This window comes from Halichoeres trimaculatus, unplaced genomic scaffold (assembly GCF_033239565.1).
Source record: "Halichoeres trimaculatus isolate MK-OKI-2021-1 unplaced genomic scaffold, fHalTri1.1 fHalTri1_scaffold_23, whole genome shotgun sequence".
Lineage (NCBI taxonomy): Eukaryota > Metazoa > Chordata > Actinopteri > Labriformes > Labridae > Halichoeres > Halichoeres trimaculatus.
The window spans coordinates 21,955,778-21,979,683 of NW_027437201.1; the positions used below are offsets into that span (position 1 = coordinate 21,955,778).

Genomic DNA, 23,906 nt, shown 5'->3' on the forward strand with positions numbered 1-23,906 from the left:
GTTATGTTTGATGTTTGAGTTCCTTTGCGCACATGTCGCTCTATGCGCTAAATGAGATCTGGTTATACATCGCCAACTTCCTCTGGCATGAAAGCGGTTAGCTTATTGTCCCTGAGGTCCTAATGCCAGCCATTTTGTGATTTATTGCACACCCACATATTTCTGTAATTATTATGCACATATTTTTCCTAACTCGTCTCCAGCTGCCTCTGTCAAACTGTTTATTTACATCACAGCTTAAGCCCAATGTCTCAAACAGCTCACAGACTAATGACCTGTTTACTGACACAGTTATGAATAAAGTTACATGTCTTCACAGATAAAACCATGGCCTCTCCTCAGCCAGGGAGCCCTCCTCTTGCAGAGCAGTACACTCCTACAGATCTGGATGAAGAGAGCCAGCAAGAGGAAGAGCCGGTGATGGAGCAGCCGGTGAAAAAGCGAGGCAGAGGCAGGCCCCCTAAAGGTAAACCTTCCTTCAAATGCTCTGCGTGTGCTGAGGCTTTCAGGAGTCTGTCTGCACTGCGGAGCCACAAGCTTTCAGCGCACACAAAGGACCAGCAGCAGCAGCAGCAGCAGCCCCAGCAGCAGGAGCACACATGCTCCCAGTGTGCCAAAACATTCTCCAGCAAGGCCCAGCTCTCCAAACACGAGCGCACGCACTCGGCCCAGCGTCCCTTTCAGTGTCCTGACTGTCACAAGGCGTACAAGACGCCCACAGAGCTGCGCAACCACAGCCGCTCTCACACCGGGGAGAAACCCTTCGTATGCACAGACTGTGGGAAGGCCTTCATGCAGGCCATATGTCTGAGGATTCACATGACACAGCACAGCGGCGAGCGTCCTTACTCTTGCCGTCAGTGCTCTAAAAGCTACCCCACCTTGTCTAAACTCAAAGTGCACATGCGCTCTCACACGGGGGAGAAGCCGTACTTCTGCGCTGAGTGCGGGAAGAGCTTCGCAGACCCCTCTGTGTTCAGGAAACACAGGAGAAACCACCAAGGACACCGACCGTACGCTTGTGACAAATGTGGGAAAACATACACGGAGTTAAAGGACTTAAAAAATCACGAGCGCTCGCACACGGGGGAAAAACCGTACCTCTGCTCTGACTGCGGCAAAGCCTTCTCCCGCTCCTCGTCTCTGGCCTGCCACCAGCGGATCCACTCCCAGAACAAACCCTACCAGTGCGAGCAGTGCGGTAAAGGCTTCACCCAGCTGTCCTCCTACCAGTCTCACCTCCGCACCCACTCCGGGGAGAAGCCCTTCCTCTGCCCGCAGTGCGGAAAGATGTTCTCTGACCCCTCCAGCTTCCGCCGCCACCAGCGAGCCCACCAGGGTTTCAAGCCCTACCCCTGCGATAAGTGCTCCAAGAGGTTCAGGCAGCCGGCTGATCTCGCCGTGCACGAGCGCGTTCATTCAGGAGAGCGGCCGTACAAATGTCAGAGCTGCGACAAGGCCTTCGTGGCGTCGTGGGATCTGAGGCGCCACATGCTTGTGCACACGGGGCTCAGGCCTTTCTCCTGTACTGAGTGCGACAAGTCATTCGCCGAGCGCTCCAGCCTCAACAAACACAGGCGTGTGCACTCAGGAGAGAGGCCGTTTAAATGCGAGGAGTGTTTAAAGTCATTCGTGGTGTCCTCCAGCCTGCGTAAGCACGAGAGGACTCACCTCGCTGAGCAGTCTGAGCAACAACAGCAACAACAACAACAACAGGAGACAGAGGTTTCAGCTCCAGGCTTCACCGCCCACACCACGCTGCCTCAGTTCTCCTGCTCTCACTGTGACGCCACGTTTGGAAGCTGGGACCAGGTCCAGGCACATGAAAGTCTTCACCCCGCTGACTCATCTCCTCCGACCGTTCCCAAAATCAGTCCGCTGGGCTCGCATGTTTGCGAGACCTGCCAGGCGGCGTTCGCACACTTGGCAGACCTGCAGGAGCACGAGAAGCAGCATCCCAAGCCGAGGCCCCACGTATGCAGCGACTGCAGCAAAGGCTTCCTCAACAAATCGGGCCTAAGGAAACACCAGAAGATCCACTCCGCCAGCAAACCGCACAGCTGCCCCCACTGCGGCAAGGCCTTCCTGTTCGCCGCCTACCTCCGCAAGCACTTACGGACTCACACAGACGTTCTGCCGGCGTCCTCGCTCACCGAGCTGAACATCATCCACACAGACCCGCTGCCCTCTCCTCCACCCCCCAGCGAGGTCTCCTCCTCCACGGTGGAGCCCAGCACCATCTCTCTGACGGTCCCGGTGACCGTCCCTGTGACGGCCTTTCAGACTCTGCCTGAGTATCTGGTCAAAGAGGAGGGGCTTTAGACTTTTTATTTCTACTTCCTACACTTCAGATTCCATAAATATTCATCCACACTAAAAAAACTGAAATCTTAACAAGTGTTTTTAACTTATTTTAAGTACAAATGTCTTTTTTTTTTGGCTTAATATGAGCCACATTCATCTGAGCAGTTTTTGCAGATTTTATTTTTCACTTGTTAAAGTAACTCAGACTTCATTTTTGTCTTTAAATAACTTGATTTAAGACATTTTATGGATTTCTCAGGTAAAGGTGGCTCAGATTAAGCAAAAAAACCCATTTGTACTAAAAATAAGACTAAAACACTTGATTCGATTTCAGTTTTCTCAGTGTAGATGCTCGTTGCTTGATTACTGTTTTTTATCACCATGATATTTTAAAGCTGTAGCTTCTCTGGATCATGTTTTATAACATATACTGTATTATAGCATCACTAATGTGAAACTCTCCATCTGTTTTAATCTGTTCTCAAACATCAGACTTTACTTTGAATATCTATTGTATGATGTTGCAAACATTTTAAGATTGTTTTTATATCAGCATTCCTTAAACTTACATTTAAGTGGAACTCATCAACTTTTAATCCTTTACCTGTGTATGAGGATCATAAAACAGGATGAAAACTGTAAAAAAAAAAAAAAAGGAAGTTGCATTCCAAGATGTTTAATCTAATGAAAAAAACAAACATTTTATTTATGATTAAACTGTCTGATGTGTGAAAACTGTTGTTTGTGGTTGTTTTATTGAGGAGGAAGTTTAGTTTAGTTTCTCTTTATTTCATTCATGTTGTCATAAAAATGTATGCTTATTAAAAAAAACCCCAAACAAATGAAAAGGAACAGAAAGAAGAAAAAGACTTATTATATCTTATCAGAAAAATCAGTAACACTTTACTTTGGAGGTCTGCAAATTTCATCCCGTTTAGGTAATAATTAGACATAGTTTTTTCTTATTTCTTTGAAATTAGCTCATAACTTCTTGTAAATAATGTCCACATTTATTGTCGCAAGTCACAGTTGGTTGGTCACCGTTTTTTCCAGTTTCTTTGAAATTTACTCCAAATCAAAGGTAAGAAGGTGACGATTAGCAAATAATTTATTTGAAATGTTTTTAGAAGTTTCCCACCGTTTCTGTTGTTTCCAGAGAAGCAGGTGATAAATATCTGCTTAGTTCTTGAAAACAGAAGTTAGCTTCATTGTTTCCTCTGATAATTACCTTTGAAATGTTCAGTGAATAATTCAGTTTCCCAATAAACAGTTGATAGTTAGCTGTTTGTTGTTTAATTTCACCAAGTTCTTTAGTACCCAGTTTGTTGATATGCATAATTGAGATCAGATGTAAAGTGATAAACTTTATGATTAGGCCGATAATGTTTTTTTTGTCCCTTTATTTTTTTTCCAAATGTGCAACACCACTGTGATGCATAATTCATACAAAGAATCCAGAGAAATTCCTTGTTTGTACAGCAAATCAAGAAAAATACCATAATATTATATTAAACACTGAAATAAAGAAATCATAATAAAAATAAAATAAAATAAAAAAAAAATCATAGAAATAAAATAAAAAAAATCATAAAAATAAAATGAAACAAAAAATCATAGAAATGAAATAAAATTGAAAATCATAAAAATAAAATAGAATAAAATATAAACAAGTGCTCTCCTTTAGGTTGTTGACTGATTTCCTTTACCAGTGTTAGTTATTTACTTTCACAGTATGCATGGTTAGTGTTACTGGTCTGATTTCAAGTTATTTAAAGACAAAATGAGGTCTGAATTGCTGTAACAAGTAAAACAAATCTGCCAATTGAACAAGAAACATTTGCTGGAAAATTTTCTTAAGACTAGAATAATTCAGACCTCATTTTTGTCTTTAAATAACTTGAAATAAGACATTTTTCTGGACAGGTCAGGTGACTGTGGCTCATATTGAGTCTAAGTTTTTTTATGAGCTTTGTGCATCAGCAGAGTGAGGGAAGTGAAGCCGAGTCAGCGCACCACGAGGTGAGAAACAGTAGCACATATTTTGATGACATCCGTATCACCCATGAAAGTCTGAAAGCGAAGTGAAGGCTGCACAAGTTCATCACTGCAGCTCAGAGAGGTGAGTTTTCTGATCTACCACGATTCACTGCTGTTTATCCGTAGGTGCCAAGTGTTTTTGTCTTATTTTCAGTAGAAAATGTCTTTTTGTGCTCATATTTCCTTTCTTTCCCAGACTCCCAGGTAAAAGCCGGTGTGACCGATGGCGGCCCTAGTCACAGGTCTGATCCCCATCCTGCGCACTGCAGTCGACGCCACCACCACCTACAAGTGCCGCTCTCTGTGGTTCGGCTTCCTGTGCGTCCGCCTGGTCATCCTCTTCCTGGCCGAACTTCCTTTCACCAAACTGGACGCCGACTTCAGCTGCAACAGCACCAAGGACATCTGCACGCGGGCCTGTTTCAACCGCCACTTCAACAAGCCGGTGATGGTGGCCTGGAACTTCATCTACGTGCTGGTCGTCCTGTCTGTGCTGCTCATGGAGCTGTTCACCTCTCACCTGCGCTCCATGGCGCAGAAGAGGAAGGAGGCGGCAGGAGACGTAGAGACGGAGGCTCAGGGGAAAGACCCGAGGGGGAGGACGGTGCTGGACCTCCACAGAGACAGAAGCTCAGTGAGCTTCTACCTGCTCAGCATCTTCCTCAGGATCCTGGTGGAGACCTGGTTCCTGTTCGTTCTGCTGTGCTGGAACCTTCCGGCTCTGAGGAACGATCTGTACGAATGCTCCGCAGACATCTGCTCGGGTTTCCACGTTTGTGTTGTGAGGGCTGCTCCAGAGAAACGCATGTCTATTTACGCCTTGGCCTCCATCTCTGGCATGATGGTTGTTGTTTCAGTGCTGTTCTGTTTGTACTCCATCTCTCATTACCTCTGCAGATTTTAAACATTCAACTCAGCTTTTTCCTCCACAGTTTTCTGATTTGTCCGGTGAATCATAAAAATCCTGATGTTTAATTTTCTACAAAACCAAGAGCATATGCTGAATGTTATTAATGTGTAGCTTAAATCTCTGGTTGGTTTTCCGTCATATGCCTCTGCATATGTTCTGCTGACACAGAGGGATTTAGGTGTAATCTGCACGATGGTGTTTCTGAGTCAGGATTTCTTCATGCGTTTTAGTCGATGCAAAAACACTCACAGTGTCAAAAACACTCATGTACAAGGGTCTTCAACCTGCGGCTCTGGGGCCTCATGTGGCCCTTTGACTCCTCTGCAGTGGCTCCTTGTAGCTTTAAAAAATATTATTGAAATAAAGAATTTTTATTTGTCTTACAGAGGGTATTGATGATAAAAGACACTGACACCAACAGCCCCCCATCTTACTCAGTATGTAATCAAATTCAAATATTCTTTGAAATGATTTAAAATTTTTGCAATTTATGAAATTTTGATCTTTGTATATTTTTTTTTTGCAAATTATGATTTTTTTATTTACAAATTATTTATTTTATTTTTTTGCAAATTAATTATTATAATTATTACTATTGTTTAATTATTGTTTTTATTTTTATTTTATTGCAAATTTTCAAGTTTTGAAATTTATTTTAAAATTTTGGTATGTTTAAAAAAATTGCTAAAATATCTTATTTTTTGCAAGATTTTTTTTAATTTATAGATTTTTGGAAAACCAAATTTTTTTTATAATAGCAAAATTTATAAATTCTTAATTATCATTTTTTTGCAGATTTGTTACATTACCAAATTTTAAATTTTGTAAAAATAAATAAATAAAAAAAATTAAAAAAAAAAAAAAATTTTTGTTGTAAAAAATTTGTACATTTTTGCCAATTTGGGAACTCAAAAACTTTTTGACATTTTGCAAATTTTTTGAAGAGAAGAATTTAAGATATTGCCTGTACGATTTAATTTATTAATAAAACTAGTTTGGCTTATTATTCCCTAGATTTTTGCTATTTTTTTGAGTTTTATACACTTTTGAGTCTTCATTGTGAAGCAAATCTGGATTTTGTGGCTCCTGAAAGACGTGAATCCAGGTGAGCTGAGGAAAAATGGTTAAGGTCGCAGACCCCTGATTATGTGCATTCAGCAATGCTGCAGCACTTCAGACGTCGAAACCCTGGAAGCAATCATCCCAAGTCATGCTCTGAGATCTCTGTGGAAACATATGGATGTGTTTTATTTTGATAGGACGTTGTATATTATTCACATTGTGAAATATTTCAGGGTTTTCAGCCAGATAATCAAACTCAAACTGCAGCAATTACACAAGTCGCTTTCAAAAGCTGAAAAAGTTGGAGGTCAGAGTTTGTGTTTGTTCTTCACTGAGATGGATTTTCTGTTGCAGTGCTTCATGGCGTAGAGCAGCACCGCGCCAGCGTCTGTTAGAGACTAGAGAGTGAAAGAAAAGAAGAATTATCACAGGAATTAAAACTAATGAGGCCGAATGCTGAAGCGTGAATGGTTTAAAAAGAGATACCTGTGAGTCTGAAACGACTGATTTTCTCTGAAAAAAAAGAATCAAATGTCAGAGTTTGGCTGATCAGACAGGTTTAAAGTGCTGTGTGTGATGAAAACAGTGTGTTCACTCACCCTCGTAAAATTATGTATGTTGTTGTATATTGGCTCCATAGTTTTAATCCAGTCTTGATACGTCTGTTTGTCCTCAGCACTGCGGTTGTGCCCTCTGCAAACAGAAAAATACTCATTTGAACATTTTGTACAGTAAACTTTCTTCATCTGTTAAAGTTGTTATTTTCACTGATCCCTGATTTGAAATGAAGAATAAACTAAGGAAAAAAACAGACTCAGGGTTTTGTTTTTCTCTTGTCTCCTGTCTTCATGGATTGAATGTCTGTGGATCCAACCCAGATTTCCTTCATATGTCAGCCTGATGAAGTACCTCTTGTTCTACCTGTAGCCCACACACTCACGTCACTCACTGTCTGTGGAGGTCGCAGTAACCATGCTCTACCTCACTCCACTTGTCATGCGCAATATGTGATACATTAGGTTCCTCACACTAAGACAGAGGACAATATTTATTTCATCCTAATTGGCAAAAATCCAATGTAACACAAAAATGGACCCCAAACATACCAAAATGTACTCTCTAGCGCCACCTAGGCACACTAAAACGGCTCTCAATGGCAGTAGGAATGTGGTAGAAAGATCAAACAAACGTCAAAATGTAGGTCTCATTGAGATGAACAAATTTTATCCAGACATCCCTAACCTATCTAAAACAAAAAGCCAGCAGTTTGCCATTAAAAATAAAATTAAGCCACTTTTTGGCACCTCTAACAAAAGTTATCTTCTCCTAGGCCTTAAATGGTATCATCTTGAAATTCACTCAGATGACAGAGTGGACCCTGCTTTACAAAAGCTATGAGGGAAATTGTTGTTTCTCAAAAGGTTTTCAAATGATGAGCCTTTAAAGTTGGTGAACCCCGAAGAAGCCCTCCCAGCTCTCCCTATTAGAATGAATGGGAGAGGAGGATCCAGCCTCACACAAGCTGAAGCAGTTAGGCCTCTACGCCAAAAAGTAAAAGTAGTACAGCTTTAAAATGACATGGATGGATTCCTGACATCATTTACTACAAGAATATCTTATTTTTAGAGAGAATTGGTCAAAAATGTAGCATTTATGAGGAGATGTTTCAAAACTTCAGCCAGTTTCACAGCATCAGAAAGGGATTAAACCATGCTCTACCTCGCTCAGCTTGTCATGCACAATATGTGATACATTAGGGTCCTCACACTAAGACAGAGGACAATATTTTATTTTGTCCAGTCTCTCAGTCCTTTCTGACAAAAAATCCAAAGTAACACAAAAATAGACCCCATACACACCAAAATGTACTCTCTAGCGCCACCTAGGCACACTAAAACGGCTCTCAATGGCAGTAGGAATGTGGTAGAAAGATCAAACAAACGTCAAAATGTAGGTCTCATTGAGATGAACAAATTTTATCCAGACATCCCTAACCTATCTAAAACAAAAAGCCAGCAGTTTGCCATTAAAAATAAAATTAAGCCACTTTTTGGCACCTCTAACAAAAGTTATCTTCTCCTAGGCCTTAAATGGTATCATCTTGAAATTCACTCAGATGACAGAGTGGACCCTGCTTTACAAAAGCTATGAGGGAAATTGTTGTTTCTCAAAAGGTTTTCAAATGATGAGCCTTTAAAGTTGGTGAACCCCGAAGAAGCCCTCCCAGCTCTCCCTATTAGAATGAATGGGAGAGGAGGATCCAGCCTCACACAAGCTGAAGCAGTTAGGCCTCTACGCCAAAAAGTAAAAGTAGTACAGCTTTAAAATGACATGGATGGATTCCTGACATCATTTACTACAAGAATATCTTATTTTTAGAGAGAATTGGTCAAAAATGTAGCATTTATGAGGAGATGTTTCAAAACTTCAGCCAGTTTCACAGCATCAGAAAGGGATTAAACCATGCTCTACCTCGCTCAGCTTGTCATGCACAATATGTGATACATTAGGGTCCTCACACTAAGACAGAGGACAATATTTTATTTTGTCCAGTCTCTCAGTCCTTTCTGACAAAAAATCCAAAGTAACACAAAAATAGACCCCATACACACCAAAATGTACTCTCTAGAGCCACCTAGGCACACTAAAACAGCTCTCACTTGCTATAGGAATGTGGTAGAAAGATCAAACCAACGTCAAAATGTTTGTCTCATTGAGATGAACAAATTATATTCAGACTCCCCTAACCTATCCCAAACAGGAAGCCAGCACTTTGCCATTAAAAATAAAATTAAGCCACTTTTTGGCACCTCAAACAAAAGTTATCTTCTCCTTGGCCATAAATGGTATCGGCTTGAAATTAGCTCAGATGACAAAATGAACCCTGCTTTACAAGATCTATGTAGGAATTTGTTGTTTCTTGAATGGTTTTCAGGTGACAAGCCCTCAAAGTCGGTGAACCCCAAAGAAGCCCTTTCAGCTCCCCCTATTAGAATGAATGGGAGAGGAGGATTCACCTCCACACAAGCTGCAGCAGTTAGGCCTCTGCACAAAAAGTGAAAGTGGTACAGCTTTAAAAATGACACGGATGGATTCCTAACACTCCTTGTTACTATTATTGTTATGTGTGAAGCCACCTTGAGTCTTGAGCCCCCCCCTTCCCCTTATGTTACTCACATCGCTCTCTCAATCAGCTTCCTCTGCAGCTCGCCTTCCCTCCGAGCATCCAGGAAGCGTCCTCTGACGGCCAGAGCGGCGCTGGCCTGTGACGAGTTTAGCTGAATGATGGCCAGGGAGAGAGTGGACAGGGCCGCTGAGCTGAGGACGAGGGTCACAGGTCAACATATGGCGCCTCAGCGTCAGATATACCTTTGTGTTACACTGCGGTGAACAAACTGTGAATTGAACGACCCTGTTTGGTATACGAAGTATTTAGACTGAGGTTCATTTTCTGAGTGACTAAACGTTGGAATGGATGAGAGATTGAGTTTCATTTCCACATGATCTGGTATCTCAGCAACAGCCGGTCTCCACAGATTTCTTTAGCCCAAAGGTTCACTGAGATTAGTATAAAATAACACATCCAATCAATTGTTGTCCTCGGGAAGAGAACGCCTCGCTGATTTGAGATGTCACCAGATAATGACTTGTTTGAGCTTACAGCAAGGCTACAGCACGCAGATACATCAGAGCAGAGGAACAGCAGTGGGTGTGTTTGTGAGGTTATTGTGAGAGGAACACTGATTAAAGAGATTTAGCTCTTACCTGTCGTCAGTGACTTCTCTCTCTGACGTGATCACCCTGAGCATCGTCTGTCCGTTTCTCTGTTTGTACCTGACCTGGAGCTGGATGGAAACCCGGCTCCCTGAGGCTGGAGCTGGGACTGAAGAGGACACGCAGGAAGGACATGTTGCTTTTGACCATACTAAATGTGATGCTCTGTTTGGTTTAGTTGTGCAAATTTAGCAAATATGAAGTGTCACTGTTCTAATTAGGCCAACAAAACACCTCTGAGTCATCCGATGCTGTCCACTCAGAGCACAAGCAAGTTTTACAAGGACTCTAGGTTAAGGCCTAAATGCTGTTCATTTAATTCATGTTTTTCAAATTTAGAAAGCCAACAGAAGAGCTAAAACTGTCTATACTGAGATATATCTGCTGGGTTCTGGGATCCTCATCTTTTCTTACATCAACCACCAGTTTCCAATTCCAATTTTTTAACATGTCAGCCAAACAGGTTTGCGCATGTGTCACGTTTATTAAACAACATACTCTAAAGAGAATCCATTAAGATAATAGAAAGGTGAAGAGTTAAACATAAATTTGCATAACTTGAGCACAGCTGAGTTGATTGACAGGTGGGCAAGTTGCCAGGACGCTAAAAGCTCCAGGTCTGTGGTTTCATATCAGCACCAATAAGGTCAGATCAGCATTTCCAGCCTGGTGCTGTCGGTCTTGTCGTCCTTCATCTCTCAAAAAACCTGCTTACCTGTCACTCATATTAGCCACGCCCCTTGATAAATAATTCTGTTACAAAAGGAAAATGACCTCCAGTAGAGGAACTGGGAACAAACCTTTGTCATAACTCCAGCTGTAAATAGACTAGTGGACATGAAAGGAACTACAGGTTTATGACTCTCACACCTTCTTTTTTCAACACTACAGATCGCCTCTTGAGTTGATTCCACAACATCTGAGAAGTGTCTTTAGGAGCAGACTGATGGGAAATAGTTTTGCAGTGATTTCATATCAGTCGAATTACAATCAGGAAAACACCAGAGTTATTAAAGTGAAGCCTCTGGATAGCTTCAGAAAATTACAGGATGAGAAATGAAAAATTAGTCTGAGCTGATAAAGAGTTTAGTATTTCCATCTCTTCAGCTGTGCAGCTAAATCAGAACATCCCAGAAACCCTTTATCTCTCACCTTCTGTGTCCTGTTCATTCGCTCCAAACTGGAATGTGATCTCTGTGTCTGGGTCTACGTTCCCCACCTCTTTGATCCCTTTGTGACCGGACTCCCTTTCTCCTTTCACACGCCTGGTAAAAGATGGGCACCAGTTAATGGACTAAAAACCACTTAAAGGTCCCATATCGTGCAAAACTCACTTTATTAAGTCTTTTAGTGACATTTGCAGGTCTCTGTCTTTCCTCCCAGCCCACAAAATGTGATATTTAATGACCAAACCTGTTCTTAGTAGAGCTTGTGAATGTAAAATCCTGACCTAAAACGAGCTGTTTGGATTTTGGGGATTTGCCGACGTCAGAAAAATCTCCCCAGCAACGAGGAGGAGAATGCCAAAGTTGAAGAGCCATCACTGCTCTGTTTTTGGCTGTAAACAGCCACATAGTTCCATGCTCAAGCTTCCCATCTCAGAAGAAGACAGACTAAGTGTCTAGAGTTCATTTATCAGGAAATGTTCCAGCTACACTCAGTAAAACTGTGCATGTGTGTGCTAGTCACTTCACGGCCGACTGCTTTTCCAACTTTGGACAGTCCAACAGAGGGCTAGCCAATAGACTGGTCCTGAATCCAGGCGCATTACCAACCATCCTCCAACAAACCTGGGACCCTGGAAATGTGAGTATTTTAAATGCAGTGTGCTGTGGAGCAGATGGAAGAGCTTTTCCTCAGTGTCCCCCCTGTCTCTGTGTTAGCTTCAGGATGCTAACTTTAGCTGCTGTTAGCCTGTTGTTTTAGCCTGTAATGTTACGGTAAACGAGCTTCTCTGTTTTCTAAACATTGTGCACTCGGAGCTCGTGGCGCCGCTCTCAGTGACGTGGAAGAGCGGGGCGGTATCAGCGGTGGCTCATTTACATATGAAGGCCACGCCCACTAAATCAGAGCGTTCTGAACAGAGGGGCTATGAGAGCCTGGAAACAATGCTGCTGTGCTTGATTTATTGGCTTTTTGGACCAAAACATGTTACTACCATTTCATGAAGACATCAATGATCCATATCAAACTGCAGAAAAGGAGCAGAATGAGGGACCTTTAAAGAGACCAGTTCTATTTCTAACCTCTGTTCATTGAATCTGAATGTAGAAAAGCCTTCAGACCAGTTCTATTTATAAACTCGGAACACTTTGTGACATCACCAGCTGTGGCATTATGACATCATCACTAGTGTGGTTCTATGGTGACTGATCATTCCCCATTTGTTTTAATGGGAAATTTTTTGTTTTTAGATGTTGAATATTTCAAAAACTACCAGGGTTAGGAAGTCGAGTGATACACACACACTTCTCCTGAACGTTCTAAACATTTTGCAATTTGATTGGTGGAAATCGGTTTTTATGTATTTTAAGAGTAGCAAATGCTAAAGCTAATAATAATACAGTCTGATTTCTATGCATTTCAACATTATGAGCGCAGGTCTTACAGTGACTGAGGCAGCAGCAGTGTGACGGTACAGTGTGTGGCGATGGTCCTGTTCTGGATGATGTGTTCAAACTCTGGGTGCAGCATGTTGGGACTCGCCATCACCACCTACAGGACAACATACATTAATCACTGATTGGATGAAAAACTTTTAAAGACTTTTAAACCCACTCTTACTTTCCCTCCTGTGCGATCAGCCAGTCGTCCCAGCTCGTCCAGCCGGCAGTCCGTCCCCTCGATGGACAGCACAGACACCGTCACGCTGAGGACAGAAGAGCGTTTCAGTTCACTCCATTTTTATGTAAACGTCATTTTATTTGCTCAGCTGTGTGACATCAGTGTCAGAGCTTATTCCATTAATGAACAGATGTCACACACCCCTGGTTGGCGGCGTACTCTCCCAGATCCTGGTAGAAGATGGTGGATGAGAGGAGTGTGCGAGCGTCGTTATCCTCTACCTCCAGATTCCCCAGATCTGTGTTGGCCTTCCCATCTGTACAGATAATCACCTTCAAGATCAGCAGGAATAGCCCATCAGGATTAAATTGTTTTGAGCAGACAGGAGTATGAAACATTGATTTCTGATTGCTGTCATAACTTTCTAAAGTTTGTGATCATATGTGAGATCATTTATCAACAGTTACATAAACTTTCCATCACAGCTAATCAACTTCAGAGAGCATTTTTGGCTCAAGCTGTGGGTCAAACTTTGTTTTTGTTCAGTTTAATCAGGAAAGAATAGGGATGACTGTAAGCCTGATGGATGATGGGAGTTTACTGAGCTCTGTGGACAGAGGAGGAGTCAGAAAGATGCGATGACGACTAAAAACAAAACATCATACTCAGATAAAGTGATTACCATCTCCATGCAGGATGTTTGGCTCATTTTCTGCTGTTTTTTAAATCATATTACGGCTCCACACATGTGAGTGATCATTGTTTTTTTAGAGCATTAATCTGTGGGACTCCACAGAGGTTAATGTCTCTGATAGAGACCAAACATACCTTGGACCCGGGCTGTCTGGAGGCCATCGCAATCGCCAAGAGAGCAGCTGGACCGAGAGCTGTGGTCCCACTTTCAGATAGTCTTTCAACAAGAGGAAGAAAACACATCTGTTTTTCTGAGCATGACGTTACCGTTATGCAAGAGGAGGAAAAAAACGATTGATTTTACACCAATTTCTCCTACCCCTGGACTTGTCTCTGTAAGTAGTCCTTGGTCTGTGAGAGGGGAGGAGGGATGGGAAAGTTGGCTGCAGCCTTTTTCAGAAAGTCGCTGTCTGCCAACTCAGCACCGCTCAGGAAATGTGAAGTGAAATTCTCATAGCCGTGCAGCGTCACCTGGGAAAACAAAACGTCACTGAGTTCAGGAAAGAAACATCCAGAACTTGGGATTCGTACGTGGGTTTCTCTACATTAAAGGTGCAGTTTGTTTCTTTTTCTAACTGGGTTTGTTAAAGGTACCGGTTAATAGCAAGTGTATCACCCACAGGGGATCCCAGTCAGCTCGGCCTCTTTACTGGGAGAGGAGCCAGAGGATGGAACGGAAGCTAGGCTAACAACCGCCGCAGACGGGCCAATTTCACCGTGAAATTCAGCCAATTTCAAGAAACTCCAACCCAAACACTCATGTCAGCACAAGCTCTGTTTATTAAAAAACACCACTTTTCTCTAACTCTGCCTCCTGAAGTGACACACCTGTCCAGAGGTTTAGGGTTGAGTCAGAAAACCAGAAGAGTGGAGAGGATTTGCATTTTCAAGGTGAGTTTTGCCTATCACTCATTTTCTTAAGCATAATGACACAAGTCGTAGTCTGCATGATATGTTCGCCAAATACTCTGCACCCCCTGTTTGATGGAAAGACTGAGCTGAAACAAGAAACTCCAACAAGTAAAACTTGATAGAACCCACCTTCTTTAGCTTAAACTCAGTGATGTGCTCCAGGGGCAAATGTTGACAAACACGTGCTGAAGTGAACTCTTAAGTGCCAAAACAATTTAAGTGCCCCCTTAGGAGCCAACACACATGCTAAAGTGCCCTCCTAGGAGCCAAAACAAAACACTTCAGGAGCCACTAATTCCCCCTTTCAGGAGCCAATACATGAGCAAAACTGCCTTCTTAAGGGCAAAAAAACTCGTGCTAAAGTGCTCTTTTAAGGGAAGAAAAACACTGAGCTAAAGTGCCCTCTCAAGGGCAAAAAAACATGGGCTAAAGTGCCCTCCTAGGTGCAAAAACAAAACCATTCAGGGGCCACTAATTCTCCCTTCAGGAGCCATAACATGAGCAAAATTGCCTCTTAAGGGCAAAAAAACACGTGCTCAAGTGCTCTTTTAAGGGAAGGAAAACGTTGGGCTAAAGTGCTCTCTTAAGGGCAAAATTATTTGTGCTAAAGTGTGCCCTTAAGGGCAAAGAACACGTGCTAAAGTGCCCTTTTAAGGGAAGGAAAACACTGAGCTAAAGTGCCCTCCAAGGGGAAAAAAACATGGGCCAAAGTGCCCTCTTAAAGGCAAAAAAACCTCCTAAATTGCCCTTTAAAGGGAAGAAAAACATGGGCTAAAGTGCCCTCTTTGAGGAAAAACAAATGTTAAAGTGCCCTCCTAGGAGCCAAAACAAAACCCTTTCAGGAGCCATATCATGAGCAAAACTGCCCTCTTAAGGGCAAAAAAACACGTGCTAAAGTGCCCTTTTAAGGGAAGGAAAACATTGGGCTAAAGTGCCCTCTTAGGAGCCAAAAAAAAACATGTACTAAAGTGCCCTTTTACGGGCAAAGTACTTGTGCTAAAGTGTGCCCTTAAGGGCAAAGAACATGTGCTAAAGTGCCCTTTTTAGGGGAAGAAAAACATTGGGCTAAAGTGCCCTCTTATGGGAAAAAATACATGCTTAAGTGCCCTCTCAAGAGGAAAAAAACACGTGCTAAAGTGCCCTTTTAAGGGAAGAAAAACACTGAGCTAAAGTGCCCTCTAAGGGGGAAAAAAACATGCTAAAGTGCCCTCTTATGGGCAAAAAAACACATGCTAAATTGCCCCTTTAAGGGAAGGAAAACATTGGGCTTAAGTGCCCTCTTATTGGAAAAAACACATGCTTAAGTGCCCTCTCAAGAGGAAAAAAACACGTGCTAAAGTGCCCTTTTAAGGGAAGAAAAACACTGAGCTAAAGTGCCCTCTCAAGGGCAAAAAAACATGGGCTAAAGTGCCCTCCTAGGAGCAAAAACAAAACCATTAAGGGAGCCACTAATTCTCTCTTCAGGAGCCATAACATGAGCAAAACTGCCTTCTTAAGGGCAGAAAAACACGTGCTTAAGTGCCCTTTTAAGGGAAGGAAAACGTTGGGCTAATGTGCTCTCTTAGGAGCCTAAAAAAAACACATACTAAAGTGCCCTCTTATGGGCAAAAGAACACGTGCTAAAGTGTCCTCCTAGAAGCCAAAACAATGCCCTTTTAGGAGCCACATGTGCTTATTTCCCCCTTTAAGAGCCACAACTCGTGCTCAAGTGCCCTTTTAGGGACATAACATGAGCCAAAGTGCCCTTTTAGAATCCAAAACATGTGCTAAAGAGCTCTGTTTTGAGCCAAAAAGTGCCCTATCAGTCGCGAAAATGTGGTTAAATGCCCTCCTGGTTTGCAGAACAGGCTGAACTACCCCCTTTGCTGAAACATGTTAAACTGCTCTCTTTGGTGGCAAAAATGTGCCTAAGTGTCTTCCTGGTTGGCAAACTACAAATATGCTCTTGGGTGGTAAAAAAAAGCCTCTATTACACATAAACATGTCAAAATTTTCCTTGGAAATACATTTCTAAACATCACAGTTTGGGTCAAAGTTTGCTAATATTAGCCAGCTAACAGGTTAGCTTTGACTGAGCCGGCTCAGCTACCTCATCCCAGTTACTGAAGAGAAATAATGGAAACAGAATCATTTCTGTAAACTAAAAACCAAACCAACATAAGTTCACGTAAAGTTTAACTGGTGATGATGATAATGATGATGACGATGATGTGTCCACCTGGTTGTTGAAGGTGATGAGTCCCACTCGTAGGTGTGGTTGTTGTTGGCTCAGTCTCTGAACACACTGCAGCACGGCTTCCTGGACAAACTGGACCAAACACGACCACTTTTATTTCCAGATGCATCTAAACACTCAACTGCTTCTCATTATTACTACGACTGAATCTTTCTATAACACGTAAACTTTAACAGCTTTTATTGCCGGTCTGAAGGAGATGAAATAACCAGGAGAAATGGAAAAACTCACCTGAAGTCGGGATCTGTGGAAAAGTTGCTCTCCAGCTGACACCTTCACACAACATAACATGAGCCCTTTTTAACATCACATGTTGAATCTGACATGACACTGAATTAAACCAGTGGTGACGTGTTTTCCACCTGTGAGGTGAGGCTCATGGAGCCGGAGATGTCGATGCAGAAGAGGAGCAGAGTGTCTGCAGCACTCAGCAGCTTCTCGTCTGGATGGAGCACAAAGAGTCTGTCCTGGTGACCATTCAGCAAACTCTGAGGTGTACTGGGAGAACTGGTGGACTCACAGCTCTGACAGAGATAACATGAAGTGACCTGTGGATCCAAACATGAAGAGGAGGAGGTCAAAGAGGGCATCGCTTCATGACGTCAGGAACAATCAGGCCCAGCTGCCTCTCAGCTTGCGTCATGCTCTGTTTCCCAGCTGGGATTGCGAGGACAGTTTATGGTTATTGCTCACATTTGAAATCAATAACTCTCAGGCACATCGCCACTCATGAGTTTCACATTAACAGTTAAATGCATTAAAGTGTGTAATCACCACGTTGTCGTAGCAGGAGTCGAGCACAGAGCCGCACTGGGAGCAGGAGGTGGGCTCTCCGTGCACGGCCTGCACTGGAGACATTCAAACATCATCATCATCATCATCATAACGAGCTCGTCAAGAGGAGGGCATAAAAGGCTGATCGTGAAGGTTTTACAGGGATGATAAAAGTTTACAGACCTCGTTCCTCTGAGAGCAGTTTCCCTAAACTGACGAGCAGCACGTTGGGGTTCCCCGGCAGGAGACTTTTATCAGCAGATCCTGGACCAGAAGCAACAAAAGTGCAGAGAAATAAAAGTTTATGTCGACTTCAAGGCTCCATGGTAAGAAGTTAACGTGACAAAGACAGGGATGAATATTTGTACCTGACGGTGTTGGTGACTGAGGTGAGTCTGAAGGTGATTTCTGAGAGGATGATGATGATGATGATGACGATGATGCAGGTAACAGCACCAGATACTCTGGCACAGACTTCATGAACGCAGGTCGTGGAGGAAGAGGTGGAGCTAAGCAAAATGAAAGTAAAGAATCTTTCTGTTCTTTTACAGATATTTCTAGATTAAGGGTCTTCAACCTGCGGCTCTGGAGCCTAATGTGGCCCTTGGACTCCACTGCAGTGGCCCCTTTTAGCTTTAAAAATATTATGGAAATAAAAATGTTTATTTTTCTCACATAGGGTATTGATGATTTGAGAAAAAGTGAATTTTTTGCAAATTGTAAAATAAAAAAAAATGCAAATTATTTTTGATTATATTATTTTATTTTTTTTAAATGTTTAAATTTTAGATTATTTTTTGTTTTTGCAAATTTTTAAGTTTAAAAATTACTTGTAAAAATGGGCAATTTTGTAATTTTTTTTTTTTATTTAATTTTTTTTTTTTTTTTTAATTTTTTTTTTTTTGCAAATTTTTAATGATGATTTGAGAAAAAGTGAAGTTTTTGCTTATTATGATTTGTATAAAAAATCTGAAAATTAATTTTAATCATATCTTCTATTTTTTGGAAAATTGTTTTATTTTTTTTTACATTTTAAGTTTATTAAAAAAAAGATAGGCAATTTTGTTTAGCAAATTTTTTTTTGAATTTTAATTATTTGAAATTTTGCATTTTTTTCTACTTTTTGTACAAAAATAATTTAAAGTACAAAATTTAGGGGGAAATTTTGGCATTTTTTAAAATCAAAATTTATTTTAATTTTTTCCCCTTTTTACATTACCAATTGTTTTAAATCTTTTAAAAAGTCTTGAAACTTTCAAAGTTTTTGAAATCATAACAAATATTTGGAATTTTCTAAAATTCTGCCAGTTTTTGAACAATCAAAATTTCTTGACATTTTTAAAAATTTTATCTAAAACAAAAAACTAAGACATCACATGTACAATTTCATTCATTGAAAAACTTTTTGTTTAAATAATTATTTCCTACATTTTAACTATGTATAGAAGTCTATACACTTCATAGTCTTTTTTGTGAAGGTAAAGTAGATTTTGTGGCTCCTGAATGACTTTAATCCAGGTGAGCTGAGGCTAATGCCTCCTTCAGGTTGCAGACCCCTGCTCTTGAACAAATGACATAAAGTTGACTTCATACCTGTTGCCTGTGCTGAAACGCTGCTGGTGTCAGGTGGTAGCTTCACCGGCGCCCCTGTCCCCTCAGGTGTACTGTACGAGTAGTTTGGGTCCCAGGGTTGTGTGTTCAGGTCTGGCTCCTTCTCGGGGTTGTCGTAGGTGAACGTCTGGCTGTTGGCGTTGGGGGAAGAAAGCGGAGACTGCCTGTTTGCTGAAGGCCGCATGTGTGGTGGGAGAAGAGCTGGATAAAGGAATAAAACAAGACGAAGTCGGGTTGTTAGAGGAATAAATTTCATGAACACAACTATCCAACAGACCTTTGGACGCACTGGGTTTTTCTATCTAGCATCTCGCTATCTGCTGACCCAGACAGCAGGACCAGGATCCTGAGTCTCACACTGAAGTCCTTTTATGAAAAAAGAAAGTGAAAGACGTTTTCTTGCATCTGGAAGCGAGGCAGCCCTACAGATCTGAGGAGCAGACGTGTTATGGAAAGGTCACCGGTTTGAACCAGAGACTGTGTGAGATATAAATGTAGTCTCACTGATTTCACCGCCCTGACCTCAGAAGAGGCGTTTTGAAGAGTAACAATGGCAGCTGCCACGCTGGAAACGCTGACTCACTTTTGATCAATCCTGGAGCAGTCAGAGACGTTAGCTGGGGTGGGTTTTTAGCTCTGGTTCAGACATCTGCATGGCACCTTCCTGTCAGTCATCAGCCACGGCTCTTTACATGTTAGACATGTTCAAATAGCAGCTTCCTCTGTATCTACTGCATTAACCCTCTATGGTACGCAGAGGGATGCCAGCTTGGAAAAAAATGTTTGGAGTTTTTTTTATCTTCTTAAAACAGATCAAACAAACATAATCCAGAGTTTGTCACCAGCCTCGCCCTGGAAGATTTGTGAAATACTTTTCCCTGATCAAAGATCTGCATGCAGGCCAGAGGCTTCCACCAGAGTTGTGTAAAGGACACTGCGAATTGATTCTGGCTCCTTGTAAACATGCTCTTTTGGATGATGAGGCCGTCTGATGGACACAGACTGGGTTTGGAGAACACCATATGAATGTTTCAGATCAGGGACCAGTGCAGGGTCGAGTCTGGTGGATCAGAGTTAACGGTCTGGAACTGATGTTCAGGGTTATGGCTGCTGACGCCTCGTCTCAGAGACGTTTAAAGATGCTGTAAGGAGGATCTGTTTCAATTAGCCACCTGTCTCACACCATCGTTAAATGGGGATTAGATCAAAACAAATTTTCTCTTTTCAAGTCAACTTTTTAATGTTTGCAACGTTGTAGTGCTATCAGCAGCCCAGTGGTATGACATATCTGTAAGCTAACGTGACAACAAGCTAACTGTCAGTTACTACAGTAATTTAGTAGATGTCCATATGTAGCGCTATCGGCAGCCCAGTGGTACAACGTATACGTAGGCTAATGTGTCAACAAGCTAACTGTCAGTTTTTACAGTATTTTAGTAGATGTCCATATGTAGTGCTATCAGCAGCCCAGTGGTACAATGTATCTGCAGGCTAACGTGACATTAAGCTAACTGTCAGTTTTTACAGTATTTTAGTAGATGTCCATATGTAGTGCTATCGGCAGCCAGGTGGTACAATGTATCTGCAGGCTAACGTGACATTAAGCTAACTGTCAGTTTCAACAGTAGTTTAGTAGCTGTCCGTATGTAGTGCTATCGGCAGCCCAGTGGTACAATGTTTTTCTAGGCTTATGTGACAACAAGCTAACTGTCAGTTACTACAGTAATTTAGTAGATGTCCATATGTAGCGCTATCAGCAGCCCAGTGGTACAACGTATACGTAGGCTAATGTGTCAACAAGCTAACTGTCAGTTTTTACAGTATTTTAGTAGATGTCCATATGTAGTGCTATCGGTAGCCTGGTGCTGTGAGATGTATCTGTAGGCTAACATGACAACAAGCTTACAGTCAGTTTCTACAGTAGTTTAGTAGCTGTCCATATGTAGCGCTATTGGCAGCTTGGTGGTACAACTTATCTGTAGGCTAACATGACAACAAGCTAACTGTCAGTTCCTACAGTAGTTTAGTAGCCGTCCATATGTAGTGCTATCGGCAGCCCAGTGGTACAATGTTTTTCTAGGCTTATGTGACAACAAGCTAACTGTCAGTTACTACAGTAATTTAGTAGATGTCCATATGTAGCGCTATCAGCAGCCCAGTGGTACAACGTATACATAGGCTAATGTGTCAACAAGCTAACTGTCAGTTTTTACAGTATTTTAGTAGATGTCCATATGTAGTGCTATCGGTAGCCTGGTGCTGTGAGATGTATCTGTAGGCTAACATTACAACAAGCTTACAGTCAGTTTCTACAGTAGTTTAGTAGCTGTCCATATGTAGCGCTATTGGCAGCTCGGTGGTACAACTTATCTGTAGGCTAACATGACAACAAGCTAACTGTCAGTTCCTACAGTAGTTTAGTAGCCGTCCATATGTAGTGCTATCCGCAGCCCATCTGTAGGCTAATGTTACAACAAGCTAAATGTCAATTTCTACAATAGTTTAGGAGCTGTCCATATGTAGTGCTATCAGCAGCCTAGTGGTACAACACATCTGTAAGCTAAAATGACAACAAGCTAACTGTCACTTCCTTGAGTAGTCTAGAAGACATCCATATGTAGTGCTATCGGCAGCCCAGTGGTACACGTATCCATAGGCTTACTTGACAACAAGATAACTGTCAGTTTCTACAGTATTTTAGTAGCAGTCCATATGTAGTGCTATCGGCAGCCTTGTGTCTGATGTGAGAAGTGTCTGTGATGTGTAACGTTAGGGAATCCTGGTTATGTCCTGCGAGTCATCTACCAATCAGAGCTAACGTAACCTCACTCTTCATTTTAGCCCTGTTAGCCTTAAGCTTGTGCTCTATCTCTCTCCTGTTTCTCTTTCTTCTGCTCTTCTGTCCTTTTCCGTCTGACAGTTAGGCTCCAGTGTCCACCATCACTACAAAATTAATCACAGAAATCATAAAGAAATTGAAACTTCATCAGGTAGCGTGGTGTTGTCATGGAGACTTAGACGTGCCATAATCTTAAACAGAACAGGAAGTTAGAAAAACAGGCCCAGCAAGGTGTGATGGGAAAATACTGCCTCTCTATCCCACTTCCTCAGAGTGTGACTGGATGAATTCCTTTTGTTTGTTTGTTTGTGAAAAAGCTTTCACATTACCTGTTCTTCGAGGAGGCGTCGGCGTGTGCTGAGGAGATCTACTGATAGGAGGCGCTGACTCAGATTTACAGTGAAACGCTGCGTTCTCATAGAAAGGAGACGGCTTCTCCACCTTCTTCACTTCCTTGTTTTTTTCCAACAGTTCAGTAATGTGAGGTGAGGTCTGCTGGTGTTTGGGGGATTTCGCCTCTACAGAGCCGGTTGGAGGAGGAGGTGGAGGATTGCGAGGCCGGATCCGGTTCACAGGAGGAAGCAGAGCTGAAACACACAGAAACACGCAGAAACATAAAGATACAGTTGCTGGTAATATAAGAACATTTTCTTGCGGGCGCAGACAAAAACAACTGGTGCAGAGTTAACCTTTGCGCTGTGAAGAAAATGTGACTCAGTTTGCAGATGGCTTTCCCCGAGCAAAGCAAAGAATGTGTGAGAAAATCTGCTCTAAGACAGACAGGAGAGGCTGTGTGTGTCACTGATTGCATAATGAATAATGGAGCTGAAGTCTCTTTACATGCTGCAGGTTAAATAAAAAACCACACGTGGCCACACTTAGTCCTCATCAATCCTTAACTTTAAAATAAATCTTTCTCTGCACTGTAAAAAAAATGAAATCTTATCAAGTGTTTTCTCTTATTTCAAGTAAAAATTGTCTTATTATACTCAATCTGAGCCACATTCACCTGACCAGCCCAGGAAAATGTCTTATTTCAAGTTATTTAAAGACACAATAAGGTCTGAATTGCTTGTCACAAGTAAAAAACAAATCTGCCGATGAAACAAGAGAAATTTGTGCAAAAAAATTGCTTGAAACTAGAATAATGAATAATGTGGCTGAGATTAATTTAAAAAAGACACTTTCTTCTGAAAACAAGACAAAAACACTTCATAAAATGTAAGTTTTTTCCAGTGTAGTCCCAGAGTGTTTTGGAGAACCCCACCTGAGCGCTTTATGACTCGCTGGCCATCCTTCTGATTCACCGACGGCGGAACGTAAACAAACCCACAAGCAAATTCCATCCTGAGCCCTACTTCCTGTGTGAAGAATAAACACGATCAATCAAACCGTTAATGGTACCAAACATTAACACATTAACACACTAACAAAAGCCTCACTCCTGCAGCTCATCATGAAACGATCAGAGTAATTACTGTCTAATCATGGAGCTCAGTTTCTTTGACTCACCTTAAAAAGGATTCACATGAAAGAAACTTTATCCAGACAAAGCAGCTGAAATTCATCTATTATCTCTGTGGATTAAAAGAAGTGGATCAGAGACTTACCTACTCACGCAGAGTGCTCTGTTTGCTGAATGTACAGTAGAGCCCGGTCTCAGAAGCGTCTCAGCGCCTTTGTGTCATCCTGTCAGTCACTGGTTGTGCTTCAAACATCTCGTTCATCAGGTTTCTGCTCCAGAAAGTTTTCTGTTACACCGCGGTATGCAGCCTGCGTGTGTGTGAGTGTGTGTGTGTGTGTGTTTACAAAGCAGTGAGGTTGCGTGGTTACTGTCTCAGATTTATCGCACGTTGCCTAACTCTGGTTAAACATTTCTTCAATGTAAATAAAAAAGTTTTAAAAAAGAAGCTGACATAACAACAGGGCAATAAAAATGTTGAAGGTCAAGTGATTCATGTAACAGCCCT

General features: G+C 41.9%; 3 protein-coding genes across 4 annotated transcripts; 2 read left to right on the forward strand and 1 right to left on the reverse strand.

The window, feature by feature from the left end:
* The first annotated feature begins 327 nt into the window (after positions 1-327).
* znf668 (zinc finger protein 668) lies at positions 328-3,021 on the forward strand. The gene has a single exon (XM_074662863.1). It carries the CDS (start codon positions 328-330, stop codon positions 2,320-2,322), a length of 1,995 nt encoding a protein of 664 aa, XP_074518964.1. The 3' UTR covers positions 2,323-3,021.
* A 1,188-nt stretch (positions 3,022-4,209) lies between these two features.
* gjz1 (gap junction protein zeta 1) lies at positions 4,210-5,673 on the forward strand. Its single transcript, XM_074663874.1, has one exon. The coding sequence runs from the start codon at positions 4,565-4,567 to the stop codon at positions 5,243-5,245; it is 681 nt and encodes a 226-aa protein (XP_074519975.1). The 5' UTR covers positions 4,210-4,564; the 3' UTR covers positions 5,246-5,673.
* Positions 5,674-6,425: 752 nt separating this feature from the next.
* Positions 6,426-23,683, reverse strand: LOC141785372 (circularly permutated Ras protein 1-like). 2 transcript variants are annotated; one of them, XM_074663684.1, is made up of 21 exons: positions 23,547-23,683; positions 23,204-23,297; positions 22,266-22,523; positions 19,080-19,298; positions 17,855-17,995; positions 17,670-17,750; positions 17,487-17,560; positions 17,075-17,260; positions 16,944-16,985; positions 16,695-16,784; positions 13,884-14,035; positions 13,700-13,781; positions 13,073-13,203; positions 12,872-12,956; positions 12,696-12,802; positions 11,240-11,352; positions 10,079-10,196; positions 9,491-9,631; positions 6,913-7,006; positions 6,800-6,826; positions 6,426-6,711 (listed from the first exon to the last, which is right to left on the reverse strand). In XM_074663684.1, the coding sequence occupies exons 2-21, from the start codon at positions 23,280-23,282 to the stop codon at positions 6,622-6,624; spliced, it is 2,310 nt and encodes a 769-aa protein (XP_074519785.1). In that variant the 5' UTR covers positions 23,283-23,297; positions 23,547-23,683; the 3' UTR covers positions 6,426-6,621. The 2 variants fall into 2 exon arrangements, with proteins under 2 accessions (XP_074519785.1, XP_074519786.1); XM_074663685.1 differs by lacking the exon at positions 17,855-17,995.
* Between the last annotated feature and the right edge of the window lie 223 nt (positions 23,684-23,906).

Coding starts and splice junctions, on each gene's coding strand:
- znf668 (XM_074662863.1), top strand. CDS start 328: ATGGCCTCTCCTCAGCCAGGGAGCCCTCCTCTTGCAGAGCAGTACACT.
- gjz1 (XM_074663874.1), top strand. CDS start 4,565: ATGGCGGCCCTAGTCACAGGTCTGATCCCCATCCTGCGCACTGCAGTC.
- LOC141785372 (XM_074663684.1), bottom strand. CDS start 23,282: ATGGAATTTGCTTGTGGGTTTGTTTACGTTCCGCCGTCGGTGAATCAG. Junction 17,996..19,079: donor CGTTTCAGCACAGGCAACAG/GTATGAAGTCAA, acceptor CATTTTGCTTAG/CTCCACCTCTTCCTCCACGA. Junction 6,712..6,799: donor CAGTCGTTTCAGACTCACAG/GTATCTCTTTTT, acceptor TTCACTCTCTAG/TCTCTAACAGACGCTGGCGC.